Source organism: Salvia splendens, chromosome 16 (genome assembly GCF_004379255.2).
Source record: "Salvia splendens isolate huo1 chromosome 16, SspV2, whole genome shotgun sequence".
NCBI lineage: Eukaryota > Viridiplantae > Streptophyta > Magnoliopsida > Lamiales > Lamiaceae > Salvia > Salvia splendens.
The window spans coordinates 10644161-10665034 of record NC_056047.1 but is presented as its reverse complement, the minus strand read 5'-3'; the positions used below and the strand labels follow the sequence as shown (position 1 = coordinate 10665034).

Genomic DNA, 20874 nt, shown 5'->3' with positions numbered 1-20874 from the left:
ATTGTGGACACTCTTATAACCCAAGTGAGAAATCAGCAATTTTCATTCTTGTGTGGGAATTCGGGAGAAGATGAAAAGGTTGATTGTTTTTAAGACGATTCAACTTCACCGCCATGTACATACGTCAGTGTGATGATCATTTATACACTTTTTCGATTGAGAATTAAAAGCGCCAAATTTGCTATTTGAATACTTTAGCTATATCATTAAAGTGACGTGTAGTAATTTTTTTTTTATCTACAATGCATTCTGAAAAAAATACTCCATGCATCTGTGATCAGGAGTTCTGCCTTTTCATTTCGGTCCATAGACGAATAAGAGTTCAAGGTCTTAAGTTCCTCTATCTTGTTTCATTTATGTTCTCTATTTTATTTTTTCCCTTATTTTACTTTTTCTTTATTTTTTCCCTTATTTTACTTTTTCTTTATTTTAACTATTTAATTATTATCTTTTCAAAACAAGTGCATAAAATAAAATACCTCTATTGAGACGGAACGAAGATAGTACTCCTAATAAAAATTAGTACTCCTATATACATATAATGTTTATTGAATTAAAATTTGGATTAACGAAATTTTTTTAAAAAAATCGTATTATTATAAATAAATACATGAATTTTCATCAAAATGTTAATAATGTATACATTCATTCCCTACTGAGCTATAAATTTTGGACAAAATCTCATAATTTTTAAAAATCACAAACTTTGATTGATGCCAATTTATCACGCTAGGTCTTCAAACACGACATATTAACAAGGCATAGTTTATCCTATTCGACACAACTTTTTCAGCGTCAAATTTGATTGATGTCAAGTTATCATGATAGGTCTTTCTTCTAACCTGAAATATCAACAAGGCATAGACACAACTTATTCAACATCAAAACGACGCTGTTTCATTTAATATTAAGACTAAGCCACATTGATTTCACGTCTGCCAAAAAATAAAATTACTATCCGGGGCGTGCGTGCTGAAAAAATTGCACAATTTCAAAACTGTGATTTTTAAGACAATTTTCAAAGTTCTTAAAATGTACCACATCTTTTGATTTGGCATGCTTTTTTGGTGTCCTCATATCAAACAATAATATAAACGTGCTCAGCCACTCAATTTTAACAACGTTTTATACGGTATAAATCTGGTGATATGATTCACAACCAACAATCGGCGCTACCACATAGGTCACTATCTCGACAAAAAACCAAACGTGATTAATTGATTCGACAAAGAACCCCCGACTCACCTAGCTATTGCAACCAACCTACACACTAAAGTGCATTACCACAATTTCACGAATACCTCCGGTGTCAATAGTCATCTCACAATTCCGCGACCAACGCCGTAATTCAACACCACCGTAAATAGTGAGTTTTGAGACAGTTATGCTACGCCCTTCTTGGTATAAACTATAATGAAATAGAGAAGGAAATGGAATGATAATTCCTACTTCCATTCCTACTTTCATTTCATTCATTGCTTGGTATAACAAATAGAATGCTCATGTAATGGAATGGAGTAGATAACGGAATGAAAATGCAAAAGAACTGTAATTTCATTCCTACCTTAATTCCATCCCATCATACCAAGAAGGGCATAAGTTGTCGGTTTATTCCACAATTCTTATTTTAGCCCACACTGCGTCCCTTTCCATGTTAGCAATTTCATCAGTCATGTGATGCTTATGTGATGGAGTGGAGTAGAGAATTGAACGGAAATGCAAAGGATCTGTCATTCCATGCTTATCTTCATCACAACAAGAAGGGCATAAGTTGTTTGGTCTACCTCATAATTCTCTTTTTAGTCATCACTACGTCCCTTTCCATCTTAGCAATTCATTCAGTCATTCTGTACAAACTATGGTGAGTCCTCTTCATCTTTGACATGTTACTGGAGTCTCAAGGAATCAGAGGCCCCTCTTACAAATTCCTTCATGGAAGAGATTGTCAAGATGAAGCAGCAAACCAGTTGAACTGCAATGGATTTATCTCATTATATATCTAGTTATTTTTTTCATGTAAGCCAGTCACTTAGTCACAGAAAATATGATTCACCAGATAAAACAACTATAGCTTTTCATGTAAAACTCAGTCCGTATGAACCCTCATATAGTTACTTCAAAGTTTTATCAGTAATCTAAGAAATGAAATGCAGACAACATAATGATACTTGCTACAAAATCAAATGTAAACTAGTTGAAAAGCATAGCCAAGGATCTAAAGCATACTAGTTTCACAGATATAGGAACCTTGAAAAAATTGGTAGTCATGGAAGGCCAATATCTGCAGGGTAACTGCCAAGAACCCTCATAAATGTTGCAAACTCCTGCCAAGATCGTACATTGTAATGTTAACGAATTATACATAATAAAATCATTGAAACCAAGACATTGGGCTGTAGAACTAAAAAAGGAAGAAACAAAATTAATTTGTAGGAAGAACATTAGGGGAGGCACAAACCTTCAGATGACCAAGAGCATTTTGAGCTCTTTGATCTGCCATGGATGCTTCAAAATCAACATAGAAAAGGTAGGGAAAGTACCTGCATGCAAGAATTAGACCCATCTGATCAAAAACATTGAACTCTGAAAACAGTCATCACAATAAATAATAGCAGCAGAACTTTGACCAATGTTATCAATCTCGTATGGCGGCTTATGGCGGTTCGCCTAAAAACCGCCACGGGGATATGGCGTATTAGTATGGCAGATATGGCGGTCAATAATTAAATTAATAAAATAATACTTATATATTTATATAAATTCAAAAATTAGAAAATAATAAAAAAAATATCATCTAAAACTCTTAAAACAATTTATAAAGCATAAAATACAACTCTAACATCCATGTTTCTTGCATAATGCCCCATTCCTAAATGGGGTACACACGCAATGTTGTCAAATGGCGGATATGGCGGTGCTATGGCAGTGCCATGGTCCTATGGCGTTTCCACCACCGAACGCCATGCCATAGCGCCATGGCGCCGCCATATCCGCTATTTGATAACATTGACTTTGACAAATCTGTTTTTCATCAAATAACCTGAAAGACTAAAGATATTAGCCAGACAGCACAACAAGTATTGCAAACAAACAAATATGGGAAACTGCCTAGAACCGTGACTAACACACAGTTATGTATGTATGATGAACTTTCCTTTATGTCTAGCTATTACAAGATGGGTATTTGCTGTACTTACTTAGGAAAGCACATGGCATTGTCATCTGATGTTTGTAAAGCCTGCTTTGGCAGTGGTCGGCTTTCAATCTAGTATCAGATAAAGATACATTGCAGTTGAGGCATACACAAGCACAAGAAAATATTGAAGATGTTCCAAGGGGGCAAAGACAAACTCACCTTAGTGAGATTGATATTTCTCATAGCAAATACGGCCAGTGCCTTAAAAAGAAACCCTGGACCTTCCTCTAATGAGAAGACTATACTTGTCTGCAAAAAGTAACATAATGAATGAATGACTAGGTAGGTAAAGGGAAAAAATATGATGGGGAATTTATTTTTAAAGATGCTCAAATTATAGTATGAGTAATCAGTTTTCTATCCAATCCTCTGAAAAAATAATCCAAACCTTGAAAGGTTTATCAGTGCCTGGTATGATAGGCTCCCTAGCCAGCATAAGGAATCGAGTGACATTATCAGCATCATCCTGAGAAGACAAGGTAAACAAATGACAGTGTTCCATATCTGTAAAAATTTATGCAGCTCATATGGCGATATAATACCTATAAACTCCACAAACAAACCTGAATGTCCTGAGCAAGTACATCTAGACCATAGATCTTAGCAGCATTAAAGCTAGCAACTGCTCCGACATCATAAAATCCATGGAGAGCAACATGCTACATGTGCACGCGCCGGGAGGGGGAGAGTTAGCCACGTAATAAAGTAGAATGTGTTATTCGTAAAACTGAATAATTATCAGACTTTAACAAGAAAAAGAAAATAATACTACCTTTGCTGCACCAGCAGTATCATCCACAGCTTCCCTAACCAGTCCAAACTTAGTTAATGTATTCTCACACTGTGCGAGAGCCTGCAGTAACAAGTCATACAAATTGTAAGCTTTGTGTTCCAGAAACAAAGGCCTGGTTTCATTGGGCTTCAGATACCTGCGGGTGGCTAAGAACTCTTTTAAGATTTTCAATCTTCACACCGGGACTAGCTAGTAAGCAGTGTCGGATTGAAAGTTTAACTTCTCCAACAATATGCAACCTATGCCGGAGCAGAAGATCATAGTTCCTGTGTATACTGCCTCCCAACGAGTTTTCTATAGGCAAAACCGCTCGATCAACCAGCCACTTCTCTACTGCCTGTAGTAGTACAGTTGTAGTTAAGCACTAGATCTCAGCATTCAACCAAAACGTGAAGAATTTTCATCATCATATTTTCAAAACTCGTAAATATCAGAAAATATATAATCAGAGAAAAGAAGTCATGCTTGTTCAACTACATCAGAGAATAATTATCAGAATAACATAATACACCAAATAAGGAATTAGATGCTGCTGACTTGAAAAGCTGTGTCAAATTGTTCACATGGTACTGCCTCGCAATTCGGATAAGCCTTCTCGGCTGCAGACTCGCTGTATGCACCTCGAACGCCCTTGGAAAATATTCAACCAAAATCAGAACCAGGTGCACTACCCTAGCAGAGACGATAATCAATTATGGTACAACTCACAAGGCACCGATTACAACCCTACTTAAGGGGAATAACATGTACTGCATGCAGAGAATTTCAGAAGAAGGAGCACAACCTGATAGGCGACGCGGAGACGAGACCCTTCCGCCGCCAAATTCGAAAGTCGAGCAGAGGTCAAAGGCCCTGAAACAATCACCAATTCGAAAAACACAGAATTGGAATTAAATCAATCGAAATTAATAGGGTAATACAATATATCCTATAGAGGGGGCATACGCGGAAGTGATGGCAGAGTGTCTCTGGAACTGAACTCATAAGGTGAATTTTGCATGAGCTTCTGCAGCTCGATTGCGTCATTGCTGCCACTACCGCGGGCGTGGATATGAATGCTGTGACTTCGTGTAATAGGCTTGGCGGTGGAGAATGGATTGCGGCAGTTAGGGTATTGGATTGGGGAATTAAGGGGGGTGATTAGGGATCGGGATGTGGTGGTCGCCATTGTCGTTGCGAAAATGAGAACAATGGTTTTCACTTTTCAATGTAAGCGACTGTCCCATAGATTAGTCATATATTCATTTAATACTAAAAAATAGTTTTTCAAAAACATTAATAAAAAATAATATTGACTCCTAATATTATAAAAACAATTTAAAATTTTATTTTTTCTACACACTTTGAATTTAACCTATAAAATTATAATATCATGAATTTAATAGCATTTGTTTAATTTTTTTCCACCAATAACAAAATCCAACTACATTAAACAACTAGTATTATATAAGTTCATAATATTATATGTCAAATTTATTTTTCGCCAACGGAATAAAATCTGACCTATGTTTTTTATTGAAAATTTAAATACATTTATTCAAAACTACTCTATCTTTTATCGGTAAAAATTGAAGTCAATTGATAGGATTGGCAATGAGCCTGACCTGATATTGAAGCCGCAGTTTGGAGTTGAGATTTTTGCTTCACTCGTTATGAATAAATGTGGTGTGGATGTGAGATACAAGGCAAAAATAATCAAAACAACTAGTACTTCTATTTTACACTACATAATCCAGGCATAACTGACTTGCTCACAAAATTATAACGGGAAAATTATTATATACGGAAAAAGATCAGCTGAGGATGCAAGACGATATTAATCTCAACTATCAATGATATTTTTTTCCACCTTGTAAGAAGATTGACTGCTAAAATCTTAACAAGACTACAACTCAATCAACTGTCACAAAGGAGGAGGGAATTTCTCCTTCATGCGATTAATAAACTTGAACTTTTCTTCAGCTTCAACCAGCTTGTGGATATCAGATCGTGAGGCTCGATCTGGATGAAAGGTCAGCAAGGCTTTTTTGTAAGCTGCATGTACCTGAAAATATAATTGATTTCAAGTCACTATTCCAAATGCCTCCTTTGCATATACAGCACAAGATCGAATACTAACAGTTAGTACACCATTTACTTAAACAAACTGTTCAAGACAATGGGATTGCTTGCTATTTTCTCCAACCCACCAAATCAGATAGTACATTTTACAAGCCAAATCATGGGTTAGGTCTCAAAAAATTCCAAAATGTGAGTCATTGTATTGCAACCTTGAAACCAATTTAAAGTTAGCATGCAGACAAATTAAAAGAGTAAAGATAATGTGAACATAAGTTCATAACAATGTAAAACATAGAGCAGCTAGTTCAACAAACCTCTTGTGGGGATGGATTTGGCCAACTCCCTACCATGATTCCCAACAAATGCAATAGCGAAGCCATATTTTGGCACCCAACTTCAATTTGCTTCAGCTGATTTCGGACTTCAGCGCGAATTGTATCTTTCAAGTTCATATTTTCCTCATCCTAAAGGTAAAAATTACTTAATCATATCCTCTACAGAATAATTCAATCAATAAATACTTTAAGAAAGTAGTAGTAGTACATATGCAATTCACATACCTTCTGCTTAATACTCCGCATTTCCTCTAAGCGTTGCTTCTGTCTTCTTTCCATTTCCAGCATACGCATGCTTTCAGCTTTTTTTCTCTTCCGCAATCGACGTTCACGTTGCGCTTCTTCGGCCTAAAAGCAAAACACAAGCACATGATAAACATAAAATATTTACACAATGAATTTAATGCTCAAGTCCATTACTAGAATTTCCACAACAACCCAACCATCAGATAATACTTTTCTTAGAAATGCCCCGAGCAGATTAGTGAAGATTGTAAACCTGGATCTGCAGTGCTTGCTGTCGGGAAGCCCATTCTTCCTCCATTGCCCTTTTGTATTCATCTGTTTCCTTGAGCTTTTCACGTTCACTAATTAAACAGTCATCCTCAGGAGGCAAACTGCATACGATACTCATGTGCACCTGACCATCTTCATTTTCCTCTTTAGAATTTACCTTGTTCCCAGCAGTAGATGTAAGAATATTGAATTTCTCATTTGGCTCCTCTTGGAAAGAAGAGTTAGATGAAGCTGGATCTTTCATTCTTTCAATGTGCTGGCTGGAACTTCCTGGTTCACAATCCGGGTAATGGAGTGAAGGACGGAATTTCACTTGTGATTTAGATTTCCCATGTGCACGGCATTCTTGATCATTTACAGCATTATCAGAAAAATGGGTGAAACCAAAATCCGTTTCTATTCTACCTGGGGAAGAACCATAGTTTCTGTTATTGGACTTCCCAGTAGTGTGAGAAACTGAGGGCTCATCATGATGCCTGGTTGCTACTCCTGATTCAGCGTTTTGGAGGTCCTTGTCAGTACAGCTTGTTGTACTATCATGACCCCTAATACCTGAATGAACATCTTTCTTTCTCCTGGAGACAGCTCTTTCCCACAACTCTTGAAACTTACCGGAAAAATCTTCCACTACTTCACAGTCAGGATATTCATTCCCAGATAACTCGCACTCTGAATCAGTATCCAAACCATAGCGGTTATTTGTGGAATCTTTCCCAGAATACGTGCGCTTGCATTTTGATAACTTAACTGGTGTAGCACTGTCTTGAACATTTTGGCAGTCTTCGTCAGAAGGATCTGTGAAATCTGCAAAATCCTCAGCTACACAAAAATTTTCTCTATTTAAAGAGGTGCTTGCAGAGAAACCAACATTGTTTGCACCAAACTGATAGCTACTATCAGGTACATCATCGTCATCATCATCAATGTTTATTACATTCTTGAATGACCACTTCTCATCTTTCTTGAGCATGCCCGACTCTTTATTTCTTTTTGGCAAAGATTCAGGAGTGTCAAGGATAACAACATTGTCACTAATTTCAGAATCAACGTCTATCAGTATAACTTTATCAGCTTTGTCGTTATTCCTGCATCTTCTCAAATTTTCCGTTACCGAGCGAGGTCTAGGACGCAAATGACCTACGGATATTCTACTCATCCTACTGCGAGCATAGAAAAAAAAAATACAGGAAGAGCAAAAAAAATGTACAGGAATTGAATAAATTTAAAGCTAAAAAGTGAGTTGTATCCATGAGTAGCCCACGCAAACAACGTGTTTCCTGGGTTTAGTTAGGCACTATCTCAACACACAATTCCAGACTTCAGCAGAAAAAACTAACTTATTAAACGTATAATCCGCTATGAGTAAAACACTTCATGCATAGCTTATAAACAAAATCTCAGCATCGACCACAAAATACAATCTAATCTCAAACGGAATTTTACTAATGTCCACACTAACTAATTGAAAATTCAAGAATTCGCGTTCGTAAATCACAAAATATCAAACGATAGAACCTCCCGTACCAAAAATTAGACGAGCTTTAAACCCTAATGAGTCCCCGATAGAAATCAAATATCCCCCATTACACGCGGTCAGTATATCATAGCGATCAAAAGCCCTAGTTTAACTACGATCATCCAAAAATACACAAAAAAACGATCAAATTCGAAAGTAATAGTAGTACCTGATAAAAGGGGGAATTCTTCCGGAGACTATGTAACAATGGACATCGGGAATACACACTACAACTAACGGACGGAAGAGGGAAAACTGCTCGATGGAAACAATAAATTGGAATTCCCAAAAATTGGAATGCAGACAAAGAGGGGTTTTGAAATTGAAAATTGAAAGAAAATTGCGAGAGAGATGTTGGTCATGCCCTGAGATTGGATTAGCATTAGGAGAATCTCGGCCGTTGATTTATTTTGTTAGGTTCCATTTTCCACAAAGGTACATCCTCAACGGTTCGAATCTATTTTCGTCTATGATACGAATTAGAGCATAACAATGGCGGCGAGCGGATCGGCCAGCGCCGAACCATTGCAGCCGGCCAGCGCCAAATCGGCGAGCGCACGCCGATTCCCGAGCGCTGGCCGATGCGCTTGCCGATTGGCTGGCCGCCATTGCAGGCTCCCGATCGGCGAGCGATTGGGCAGCCGATTTTTTATATTTTTTTAATTTAATTTTCGAAACACTATACATACGCGATTTGCACGACATTTTCATTCGCACCACTTGTTTTAACGAGTTTTCTCTCTATCTTAATTTCTGTACAAGGGCAACAACGCGAAATGAGTAGCGCGGGTGGTGGTAGTGGTGAGAATGCTGAGGAGTACGAACGGCGAATGAACGAAAATTAGAAGCATATACGTCCCGCGAGATAAACCGGCTGATACAAAGGGCCTTACAGCCAGCGATACCTCGACCTCGACCCGTTGTCCACCGCCGAGCAGTGATTGAGCGGGATCACGTAGCTGCACATCAGCGGCTATATGAAGACTACTTCGCACCGGAGCCGCGGTTCAACGCCAACCTTTTCAGGCGGCGTTTTAGGATGAGCAGGGCCCTGTTTATGCATATTGTTGACGCTTTGGAGCGTCGATGTATGTGTTTCCGCTTCAGGCACGATGCAGCTGGCAGACCCGGCCACACACCTATTCAAAAGTGCACTGCGGCAATCAGGTAGTTGGCCTACGAAGGCGCGGCAGACATGTGGGACGAGTACCTCCACTTCGGTGAGACGATTGTCCTTGAATGTATGAAGTATTTTTGTCAGGGCGTGGTTGAAATATTCCGTGATCAGTACCTTCGAAGCCCTACCCCCGAAGACTGCCAGGAGCTGATGCAGATGCACGGGGAGAAGCATGGGTTCCCGGGTATGTTAGGCAGCATAGATTGTATGCATTGGGAGTGGAAGAACTGCCCCGCTGCCTGGAAAGGGTTCTACACGACCGGCTACAAGGGAAAGAATCCCACGATGATCATCGAGGCCGTAGCTGATTACCGGCTGTGGATTTGGCATGCATATTTTGGGGTAGCCGGGTCGAACAACGACCTCAACGTCCTCAACTCGTCGCCCCTTTTCAACGAGCAGTGCCACGGTGTCGGTCCGACCATCAGTTTTATCGCCAACGGGAACCAGCATGATATGGGCTACTACTTGGCGGATGGGATATACCCTATGTGGCCCGTCTTTGTGAAGACGATCAGGTGCGCATCAGATGAGAGGAAGACCTACTTTGCGAAACGGCAGGAGTCGGCGCGCAAGGACGTGGAGCGTGCATTTGGTGTGCTCCAGTCTCGATGGGCGGCAATTAGGGGTCCAACGCGTTTGTGGCATGTCGACTGCATTGCTAATATAATGTACGCTTGTATTATCATGCACAACATTATTGTCGAAGATAAAGGTGTACAACTGACTAGTTGGGCCAACGACGATAATGAAGCCGGTCCAAGCCACGGCGTGGCCGCCCCTACTTACGAAGTGGGGTACCTCACGATGAAGTCGGCCGCCTCCAAGCACATGCCGACATGCGCCAAGTGGAAGCTCATATTCGACTCCAAAATGATTTAATTGAAGAGTTGTGGGCGCGGAGGACTGCACGACGTTAGTTTTTTTTATTATGTAATTTTTGTTTTTTTTTTGTTTTTTTTTCCTCCGGACATACATATTTAGGAGTTCGAGATACATTCGGCAAGCTAACCAACCCTTCCCCAGCCCCTCATGGTTCGTAGACAGGCCGCCAACCAGCCCGTTGTGGTTCGTAGACAGGCCGCCAACCAGTCGGGCACCTCCGGCGGGTCTACGCCCGTGAACAGCCGCCATCTGAGACGGCGCCACCCGAGACGGGTCTACGCCCGTGAACAGCCGCCACCCGAGACGGGTTCCAGGCCCATCAGCTTACCAAGCCCCAAGGCAACCAGCCTTGTAAAGGCCCACAGGGGAAATTAATCCCAAAAGTTCCTGGATGGTGCGGTATCCTTGCCACCCTCCTCAACCACTTGAGCTAGGGGGCTTGGATTAATTATGTAATTTTTGTTAATGTACCTTTTTTATTTAATTAAAATTATTGCATTTTTCCGTATCTGTGTCGTAAGTTGAATTCCGTATCTTGTGTGATTGTTATTTTTATAATTTTGTTTATTGTGGTTAGGCTATGGCTAGGCTATTGCTTGTCCAGTTGCTTGTCCTGATGATGTGGCTGGATGAGTTTTTAGTGTTGATGATGTGGCAGGAGGAGTTTGTGATTAGGCTATGGTTGGGCTATGACTGGGCTATTGCCATTGTGGATGTTCTTATGGCCTGGACTATAAAATATTGCAATTGACTCTCTTTAATTATAAACTCTTTATTTTTTATTGGTATATTATAATTTAAAGTCCATGTCCAATGGATTTGAATCCAAAACCATTGGGCTTGAGCTTGTTTCTTTATTTGTTCATACGATCGGAGCAATGCAAAACTATTTCTTAATACATGACCTAGACATTAATCACACCGGTCATACAATATCATCATATTAATAGTAATATTGTTACGCCCGCATTTTCTAAGAATAGAAAACACGGTTGGTCGCGACTAGGGGAGGATTTAAGAAGCGGGGAAGAAGGGGAAAACAACACAACTCAACCATAGCTCGAAACAAATGGAAATAGCTCGAATAAAATCAGAGTATTTCAACAATCAACAACTCAAAAATGGATATTATCTCAGCGATACAAGATCTCAAAAGAAGGACAACTACTTAGCGGAAGCATTTGAGAGAAGGAATATGCCACGTGTGAAGACATGACACATTCTAAACACTTAAATTTCTTCAACGGTCTTGCTCAACACCCACCACACCCGTCACGCTCAACTTGCACATTTTAAAAAAGAAATGCAGGGCTGAGTATTTGATGCACTCAGTGAACACATGCCAAAATAATTTTCATAAAATATTGTGTCAGCATTTAAAAGTGAACTCGGGGTTTTACAAAAGACCAAGTCATCAAAACATTTTCTCGCTCAAAAGTATGGCCGCAGCCCATTTTTCTCTCTCCTCGTACCATATCTGAACCTCATATGTGAAACGAGAACGTGGCCACATTCTCGATCACTGGACCGGCCAACTCGAAAGATAGCGCACGATCCCCTATGTGTACACTAGTTTGAATAGGGACTCACTCCCTAGACAAACCCGAATTCGATTAAACTCATAACTTCTAGTAGGGACTCACTCCCCACTAAGGCGATCAGATAGACACATCCTCAAAAACAAAATACAGCATGACACAATATATTTGGAATTTAAGCTCATAACTCATACTTGAAAGATATTGCGTAAATTTAAAAGTAAGCCTACATAATATTGTAGCCTACCCACAGTAAAACTTTAGTTCGAAAGCCCACCTCGATCGTTTAATTTTCTGAATTTGAATTCATTACCTCCACTTCGAGTTCAATTTGTTTGCGGAGAAATCCCTTCCTTGAATCTATGCTTCTCTTCTCTTTCATTTATTTTCAAGGCTGCCCGAGCTTCCTATCTCTATCGACCCAAAGTGAAAGTAATGATAACCCCAAGCGTTCGAAGAAGTGGCCCAAGAGGAATGAAGCTCCAGATCGTAACTTAATCAAGTATGCAATCCATTACTTCAACAATTAAATAAAATCCAACCGACTCATTATTCACTTGATAGATAATTGGCCCAAAATTTTAGTCCAACTCCTTAGTACTCCCACGCCTCCTTCTCAAATCTGAAATCTCCATTCCCATCTATCTCTCGCACCTTCTCTGTCTTCTCTTCCGGTGGCGCCGCTGCTCTCATTTTCACGACGGTGCAGCACCAATCTCTTCCGCTGATCTTTCTCTCCCAAATTCCGTTTAACTGCACTCTCTCTTTCTCACGGTCAGAACTCCGCCGTCGCCGAAGCTTTCGTATTCTCGTCTCTCTGTGTTCAGCCCGTTCATCCCTCTCCGCATCGCGCAAGAACTCTCCTTTCTCTTTCTCGGCAACACAGAGCTGCCGCCGAATTAGCGACAACCAGTGCACAGTCGCCGCTGCTCCAAATCACGCTGCCGCCTTTGGCTCTGTATGCTCCGGCTGTCACTGCCTCTCCGTCACCGCCGAGCTCCAGCCGTCTCAGCTCCGTTCACCAACCGCCGCCTTCACCCTCTTATCCCCTCTCTATAGCTCTACTCTCAATTAATTTGATCGTGAAAAAGATACAAGAACCCTATATATATAAACTGAACGTCTACATTTTCAACGAATATGTCCGAGATTTTCTCCTATATTTAAAATCTGATTTCCTCCCCGTCTCAGAGGTGGTAATCGAAAAGGAAGTGGCGAAGGGCTCAAAATTGATGAAATAAAAGCTGACTTAGTCTCGATAAACAAATTGGGCTTGGAAAATAAATAAAGAAAACCCAAAATGGTTTCAAAAAGAATTGGGCTTGGAAAATAAATAATTGTTATAGGCCCAAAATGATATTTCTTCTCTCGATAAACAAAACAAAGCCGAAAATTTTTCCAGATGCACAAACGATGTCATTACGAGAAAAAATAAAAAAGGGTAGAAAAAGTCGGGGTGTTACAAATATGGTATAGTATCATATGTATAATGTCATTACACTTATTATATAATGTATCATACTGTATACGTCCACGTTTAGTGATGTTAATTCATTCTGAAACTTGATGGATCAATCTGAATAGTTTCATAATTTGATAAAGTTAAGGGTAAAAATTTATCGTCCAAAAAATTTCAAATCAAACTATTCTAAATCGAATAACTGGTAATCCGATTGGATTGATATGAAATTAACCTATGCCCTATAGATTAATGGACACTTCCAATTAGATTTCAAGGCTCAAAGATGACTATTCAAAAATAATTATTTTATACTAATAAATTTATAATTATGTTCAATTATAGTATTGTAATTGTCGTTGAAAATATAATTAATATATCCTATGATTCTTTATAAATTCATCAAAACGCAAGAAAATAAAGAAACAAAACTCAAAACTACAAAATGGAAATGCTTTAATCTGTTAGCTACCGACAAACATGAAAGATTTTTCAAGAATGAGCCAACTATGCATCTAAAGAAGTTTAAGTATGTGGAAAACAAAAAAGTCCAATTTATAAGGAAACTTAAGGGGATGGATCCTCTCCTGTGTTGCCAACCACAACAGAGAGAGCAGAGGGTGTTGTACATCAAACGACAACGTTCCATCAACTTTTATGCATTAGTCAACAAATTTGTATCAAGTTTATACTTTTCTTTTCTTTATTTTCTTTATTTTTCTTCCACCACCTATTTCCTTTAGAATTGTTATTATTTTAATTTAGAAACTAGATTATCTTTCATTTTGATATATTCGATGCTCTATGTTCGGAAAAGTTAAATTAGAAACACAAACATTTTATATACCTTAATTTATTTTTAAAATGAAATGGAGTAGTAGCTCGATCTATATGTTTGTGAAGGGAAAATTAAATGTAATATCCCTGAAAATTTATCAATTTCTTTTTATTTTTTTATTTTAAAAATGAAAAAAAAGTAAAGAAGGAAAGCAAGAGAAACAATAAAGTAATAGAGACTAGATAGAGTATTGTTTTTGCTGTGAAAGTAAATGTCTCACTTATAGTAAGACAGCCTAAAAAGGAATACGTCTCACTTATAATGGAAATGAGGGAGTATAAAACTGATACGCAGTATATAAAAGTAGGACACACTTAGTATTAACTTTTTTTATTCCACTTTTTATTATATTTCTTAAAATTCGTGTTGAGTCAAATGGTGACAAATTATAAGGGACTAGAAGGAGTAATATTTTTAACAAATACTCCTTCCTTAAAGATCAGGGGTCCCGCTTTTGACATTTCAGTCCATTCGCGATTAAGAGTCTCGGTTCGCTTTTATTTTAAATAATAAGTTGATACAACATTTCATTAACCCATTTCACTCAGACTTTGATATAATATTAGTATATTTAAATGAGACTTAAACTCCATCATCTTTTTCCACGTACTTTCATTTATATTTTTAAAACCGTAACCAACTCAATCTGAAAGTAACAGGGAGTATTTAAAGTGAACTATAGGGAATTCTTTGTATGGGAAATCATAATTTCTTAAAAAAAATTATATCCCTTTCAAATTCTTAATACAATTTAAATGTTAAAATGATGACATGAAAAATGAAAATGCTTGATGGTAAATACTAAATAGTAACTATAAATAGTTATTTTAACATTTAAGTGAATTATAAATAAAAAAATGGTTTACATTGCAGAAATAAAAATTAAATACGAAGGAATATAATTATAAAAATTTCTCACAAATAAATTCCCTACGGTTCATTTTTATCCTTTGTTAAAAATGTTACTCCTTAGATTCAATATTTCATTCACAAACATATAGATCGAGCTTTGTAATATATTTATCATATTTAATTTTTGAAATAAATTATGCATATATAAAATGCTTGATTTTTTAATCAACCTTTAAAACGTAGAGCATCTAATATAATTAGAATGAAAGCATAATCTAGTTTCTAAATTAAAATAAATAATAAAGAAACTAAAGGAAAATGCGGTGAAAGAAAAATTTTAAAAATAAAGAAAAGAAAGAAGATGCAACAGAATTTGCTACAAGAGTTTTACACCTTGCCGGGATATTATGTGGGAGTGCATTGAATAACAAATTTGTTAATTAAACTAAAGGGAAAAGTTGATGGAACGCTGTCGTTTGATGCACAGCACCCTCTGTTGTGGTTGGCAACACAGCAGAGGATCCATCCCCAAAACTTAATACTAAGAACGATATCAAGTTACTATATCATAAGAGCACCCGCAATGCGTCTCGCATGTGTCTCTTATCTCGTCCCTTCGAGACGAGACGGACACGAGACGCGTTGCAGCGTCTCGTCTCATCACCATCCCGCCGAGACGCCCGTCCCACCGAGACGGATGGCGAGCCGTCTCGCCACGCGCCCCTACCAAAAACCGAACCGAAAAACCGAATTTTTTTATTTTTAAAACCGAACCGAACCGAAAAACCGAAAAAACCGACGAATTTCAAAATTTCGGTTTGGTTCGGTTCGGATATTCGGTTTCCGGTTTTTTTTTCTCACCCCTACCAAAAATGAAGCATTGCACCAACGAGATTTATATACTATATAATTGGTAGTAACTAGTAACATCACTTCTTAAAACATGTTTAGCAATGCATACATACAAATCATATCAAAGTGGAGAACAACAAAATCTTCGGAAACGATTTTCTTTTGGCATAATTCAACTGTTCGAGAATTAAAAACTAGCATGATTCTATTTCTAATTTTATCCTATCAATTTACTAATCGTCTTTGAACCACCAACTCCAACTTATTATATCCTTCTAAATTTAAATGAATCGTTCCAAGTCATATAGTATTTTTTTTTGTTTCATAAATTAAAATACTCCATGAGAAAAAGACTACTACTTATTCCTATTTGTCTCGTGTAACATAAACTTTAAAAATAAGGACCTGTCCGGCCGTTCCATTAAATGATCATAGAGTAAACAAATTGCATACTTGGATTCATCTATGCATAGCATGGTGTGTGATTTTCTCATCAAACAGGTCAAGTATTTGGACTTGAATCAAGTTCATGGTTAATAAACTTTTTGGTAATCCGTAAGTAATAATTAAGCAGTATATTCAATTAACTCATTCGACACATATTTAATTATAAAAAAAGTAATACTACGTACAATTATGAGACATATTTCACTACATTTTAAACTCACAATTCTTAACACAATAAAACTTGTATTAGAAAAAAAAGCAAAGACTCGTATTACTAAATTAGGTGGGTGATTCATTTTATCCGTAAATAAGACATTCTTTATTTTATTTTATTTTATTTTGGCTCCATGAAATGTAGGGGTGGGAATACGGGTATCCGTGGATACACGATCCGAAAAAACCGGGTATCCAAATCCGAAAATCATCTAAAATGTCCACCTGATACCCGGCCCGATATATTTTTGGGTAATCCAATACCCACCCCGGGTATCCAAATCCGACGAATCGGGTACCCAAATACCCGACTCTTTACATGTATTAGTAACTAATAAAAAAATTCAAATTCAAATTATATTTATATAACTATAGAAAATATTTAAATAGACTAATATCTTTAATGTTGCATTTATTGTGTAGTACTCCGATTGGTTACTTTTATTTTACTATAAAAATGGGTCGCTTCTATTTTAAAGTATACGATTATATTTATGAGGATTGGTTATATAAGTAAAATAGTAAAAGTTACACATTTAATTAAAATGTAGAAGCAATGACCTAGAATAAGAGAGATTGACTTATTTATACTATAAGTTTAGAGAAAGTTATAATTAGTAAATAAATTAGCCCGGCTTTTGAAGCCCAAAATGACTAAACCTAATTTATAAAAATACTTAAAATACCCAATACCCATTGGGGTTACCCAATACCCGAATTATCTTAAATTTCAATACCCAACCCCATAAAAGTGGATATTGGATACCTAATACCCGGCGGGTATCGGGTTGGGTACGGGTAAACCCAATATCCAATATCCGTATTCCCACCCCTAGTGAAATCCTTGAATAACATGGAAAAAAGATTCCATTTTAAGGAAAAAAGTTATCCAATAAATTTACATGTTGATAGTCTATATACTCTTTTTATAAGTAGTAGTAGGAGTAGTACTTAATTGGAGTATATGATAAGAAGCTTTTTATTTTCCTATACAAAAAAAAAGTATATGGGCTCCAGAGTTATTTTCCCAGAGCTTACTAAACAACATTATATGTCAAATAAATAATGGGCCGTGCTTAATCACCACTTTCATACTTTCTAGCCATCTTGTGTTTACTGTTCATTATTCAATTTGAAGTTCAAAATTTGTATCCAATGTATTCTAGTTAGATTTTTGTTAAAGAAAAGTGATATATAAAATAAAAATTACATTTTGTAGTCAACAAATTCCAGTGATGTAAGAAGAACACAATAGTCAAAATATTATAGTATCATAAAAATAAAAAATAAATACCTATAAGCAACAAAATAAAATTTAAAAAAATACAAGTTATAATTCCAATGTGGCATAGCTGAATATTTTTAACATTACAATTACTACATGCAGTAACAGTTTTCTCATGCAACAGTTATTTAATCCTTGATTTTGGAGGACCACTTGCACCAGCATGTGTATCAGTGCATACAATCTCTTGTTAATTGTTGTTTTATTAGATATGATACTAATATTATATTATGAACAAAAGCATCAATAAGTTGCTATGGTGTAGTGGTTATCACGTCAGTCTTACACACTGAAGGTCCCCAGTTCGATCCTGGGTAGCAACAATATTTTTTTCCTATTAATATTATCTTGTGTTTCGTATTGGGCCTCAAGCCCAACAAGAGGGCCCAAATCTGCTTAGCATGATGGCTGTGCTAAACTTCTGATAATTTAAACTTCATTTTGATTGTTTTAGCCTCCACTTTCAATAAAATTAATAATACCAAGTGCGCAATAACAACATTAAAATGTGAATGATTCAAATTTTTAAAAGTAAGATGTGAAATGTTATGCTGAAAGTAGACCAGATGAACTGAACGAGAAATTGGGGTTTATTAATGATGAGTCAGTCATCCGCGACAGCAGCAAAGAGCAATCAATTGTTTCTTAACCTTTTATATATAATTAATTATTACTAATTTATTTCAAAATGAATTAATATCATTATAGAGTTTATTGGGGAAAAATGATCTCTAATTTTAGTTGCTAACATGTCGTTTTGGACTCTGAGTTGGTAAAATGAAGATTTATGCCGCTTTCATTCTCTAATAAGAACTTCAACCAACGTGCATGATTCATCATCTACTGCAGGCCAATTCTCAATTTGAAAAGATACATTGGTAAATTAAATAATCCTCTAACATTTAAATTTGAATCTTTAAATCCCAATTAAACATTTCGAAACGAGAGGTGAACAAAATGGAAGTACTACTCGCTTTCGAATAAACAAAAATAGAAAAGAAAAAAAAACAATTAAAAAATGTAACACATTGATGCCTAGCCCCCGGGATGTTGTCTAAATTAAATTACTACTGTATTACTATCTACATTGAAAAAAAAATTAGGCAAAAATAGAGATTTGTCTATCTCTATCATAGATGGAGTATGTAATTTGTCCATATGTATTTCTATCCATAAATCAAGCATAATTTCTCCTAACAAAAGTGCCTCATATCTCGGCGAGAATTCTTGCAATTTGTCTTGTTTTGGACAAAGACTTCATTTTCTGTATGACTTTCAGAATTTTTGCCGCTTGTTTTCCCTTAATCTTGATTCGTGTCTGTTGTAATATTCTTATTAGTTATGCACCTATATTGTGGGAGCAAACAACTTTCACATTAGAGAATGAACAAGAGTTGCAAGCATATATAAGGGCTACCCTAACTCCATTAGTATGAGGCCTTTTGGGGAGTACCACAAGAGTAAAACCGTGAGGGCTTTGCCCAAAGCGGACAGTATCATACTAATGTGGAGTTCGGGTAACATAATATAAATTTGACCCGACCAACTTGAGACATAATGATGTTTTTCCTAATTTACACATGATTAATACAATCATTAAATAATTGATACGAGCTCCTCGAGTATTTTATTTGCAATGAAAATAATCTGTATGATTATAGTATATGCAATGACTTGGGCCTCTAGAATGGAAGGCTTTATGTGAATTGGAAAAAAGGTTGTTAATCAAATTATTATGAGTCAACTCAAACATTATATTGCGCTTTATGTGAATTGGAAAAAAGGTTGTTAATCAAATTATGAGTCAACTCAAACATTATATTGCTATTCAAGTTTGTTATGTATTCTGCTTGTTAATTAGATAGAAATGAATCTAATAAAATATTGCAAGTAGTAACTGGAAAGGCATTGATGAAGACATGAAGTATGTGAAAGAGAGGCAAGCTTTAGTTGATAAGGTTGAACTTTAATTAATTGATGCAAATAAAAGAATACAAGCTTATGACCATATAATCTATGGTGCCACAAATATATATTTCTTTATTGTAGAGAAATAAAAAGCAGAAGTTCATAACTTCACATACATATATTTAGAACCAATATTTTGTTTCAATCAGAGATTTCCTAGCGTTTTTTTATTATTGAATTGCATACTCAAAATTGTTGTTAGAGCTTGATAGGTAAAAATATTCTTATTCATTACATTATGAACATAGAGACTATAATGTTATATAGGCTAAGAAATTCTATAAATAAGGTAAATCTAAATTATAATAATTACTATGCTATATTTATAGCACAATATTCTCTCATATAATTCCCTTGATTTACTGTGATCTCGTGTGATCTTCTAACACTCCCCTCACGCTAGGTAGTGAGATTTCCAATACTTAGCTTCCACAGTACTTCGTGGAACGACTTCGAGTTCACCGCCTTTGTCAAGATATCTGCCAGTTGATCTTCAGATTTAACATAAGGCATTTCTACTACTTTGGCTTCAATGTTCTCTTTGATAAAGTGTCTATCTACCTCCACATGTTTGGTTCTGTCATGTTGTACCGGGTTTTCGGAGACACTTATGGCCGCCTTATTGTCACAAAACAATCTGCATGGAAGAGTCGGTCGAGATCCAATTTTGTCATCAACTTTCGTAACCATAATATCTTTGTCAGTCCACTCTTGATTCCTCTGAACTCTGCCTCTGCGCTAGATAGAGCTACTACCTTCTGCTTCTTACTCCTCCATGTTACGAGGTTCCCCCCAAAAGGGTAAAGTACCCGACAGTGGATTTTCGGTCATTTGGGTTCCCTACCCAATCTGCGTCAGTGAAGCCATGTATCTCCATGTGTCCATGTTTTGCAAACATAAGTCCGTGTTCCGCCGTTCCCTTCAAATATCGGACAATCCTCAA

The 20874-nt window shown here is 36.8% G+C and overlaps 2 protein-coding genes and 1 non-coding gene across 7 annotated transcripts; 1 reads left to right on the top strand and 2 right to left on the bottom strand.

Annotated features, from left to right (window-relative positions):
• Nucleotides 1-1078: 1078 nt before the first annotated feature.
• On the bottom strand, nucleotides 1079-5197 carry LOC121770693 (arogenate dehydratase 2-like). Of its 3 annotated transcripts, XM_042167459.1 has the most exons (12): nucleotides 4935-5197; nucleotides 4774-4841; nucleotides 4527-4619; nucleotides 4126-4326; nucleotides 3969-4049; nucleotides 3760-3855; nucleotides 3585-3662; nucleotides 3356-3445; nucleotides 3198-3265; nucleotides 2459-2540; nucleotides 2248-2324; nucleotides 1079-1972 (listed from the first exon to the last, which is right to left on the bottom strand). In XM_042167459.1, the coding sequence occupies exons 1-11, from the start codon at nucleotides 5155-5157 to the stop codon at nucleotides 2265-2267; spliced, it is 1140 nt and encodes a 379-aa protein (XP_042023393.1). In that variant the 5' UTR covers nucleotides 5158-5197; the 3' UTR covers nucleotides 1079-1972; nucleotides 2248-2264. The 3 variants fall into 3 exon arrangements, with proteins under 3 accessions (XP_042023393.1, XP_042023392.1, XP_042023394.1); XM_042167458.1 differs by lacking the exon at nucleotides 1079-1972 and having other exon boundaries at nucleotides 2058-2324; XM_042167460.1 differs by lacking the exons at nucleotides 1079-1972; nucleotides 4527-4619 and having other exon boundaries at nucleotides 2058-2324.
• A 471-nt stretch (nucleotides 5198-5668) lies between these two features.
• On the bottom strand, nucleotides 5669-8904 carry LOC121772548. 3 transcript variants are annotated; one of them, XM_042169687.1, is made up of 5 exons: nucleotides 8587-8904; nucleotides 6885-8061; nucleotides 6611-6733; nucleotides 6365-6514; nucleotides 5669-6033 (listed from the first exon to the last, which is right to left on the bottom strand). In XM_042169687.1, the coding sequence occupies exons 2-5, from the start codon at nucleotides 8055-8057 to the stop codon at nucleotides 5893-5895; spliced, it is 1587 nt and encodes a 528-aa protein (XP_042025621.1). In that variant the 5' UTR covers nucleotides 8058-8061; nucleotides 8587-8904; the 3' UTR covers nucleotides 5669-5892. The 3 variants fall into 3 exon arrangements, with proteins under 3 accessions (XP_042025621.1, XP_042025622.1, XP_042025620.1); XM_042169688.1 differs by having other exon boundaries at nucleotides 6885-7986; nucleotides 8587-8899; XM_042169686.1 differs by having other exon boundaries at nucleotides 6885-8904.
• A 9309-nt stretch (nucleotides 8905-18213) lies between these two features.
• TRNAV-UAC lies at nucleotides 18214-18286 on the top strand. Its single transcript has one exon. It is a non-coding gene; the product is annotated as a tRNA-Val (tRNA).
• The last annotated feature ends 2588 nt before the right edge of the window (nucleotides 18287-20874 follow it).

Bases quoted from the DNA above. Each gene is read 5' to 3' on its own strand.
- LOC121770693 (XM_042167459.1), bottom strand. From the start codon at position 5,157: ATGGCGACCACCACATCCCGATCCCTAATCACCCCCCTTAATTCCCCA. The intron at 4,842-4,934 runs GTATGCCCCCTC...TGATTGTTTCAG, and splicing joins CACTCTGCCATCACTTCCGC to GGCCTTTGACCTCTGCTCGA. The intron at 4,327-4,526 runs GTCAGCAGCATC...GTACTACTACAG, and splicing joins AATTTGACACAGCTTTTCAA to GCAGTAGAGAAGTGGCTGGT.
- LOC121772548 (XM_042169686.1), bottom strand. From the start codon at position 8,057: ATGAGTAGAATATCCGTAGGTCATTTGCGTCCTAGACCTCGCTCGGTA. The intron at 6,734-6,884 runs GTTTACAATCTT...TTTTGCTTTTAG, and splicing joins AGCAAGCACTGCAGATCCAG to GCCGAAGAAGCGCAACGTGA. The intron at 6,034-6,364 runs GTTTGTTGAACT...TTATATTTTCAG, and splicing joins CAAATCCATCCCCACAAGAG to GTACATGCAGCTTACAAAAA.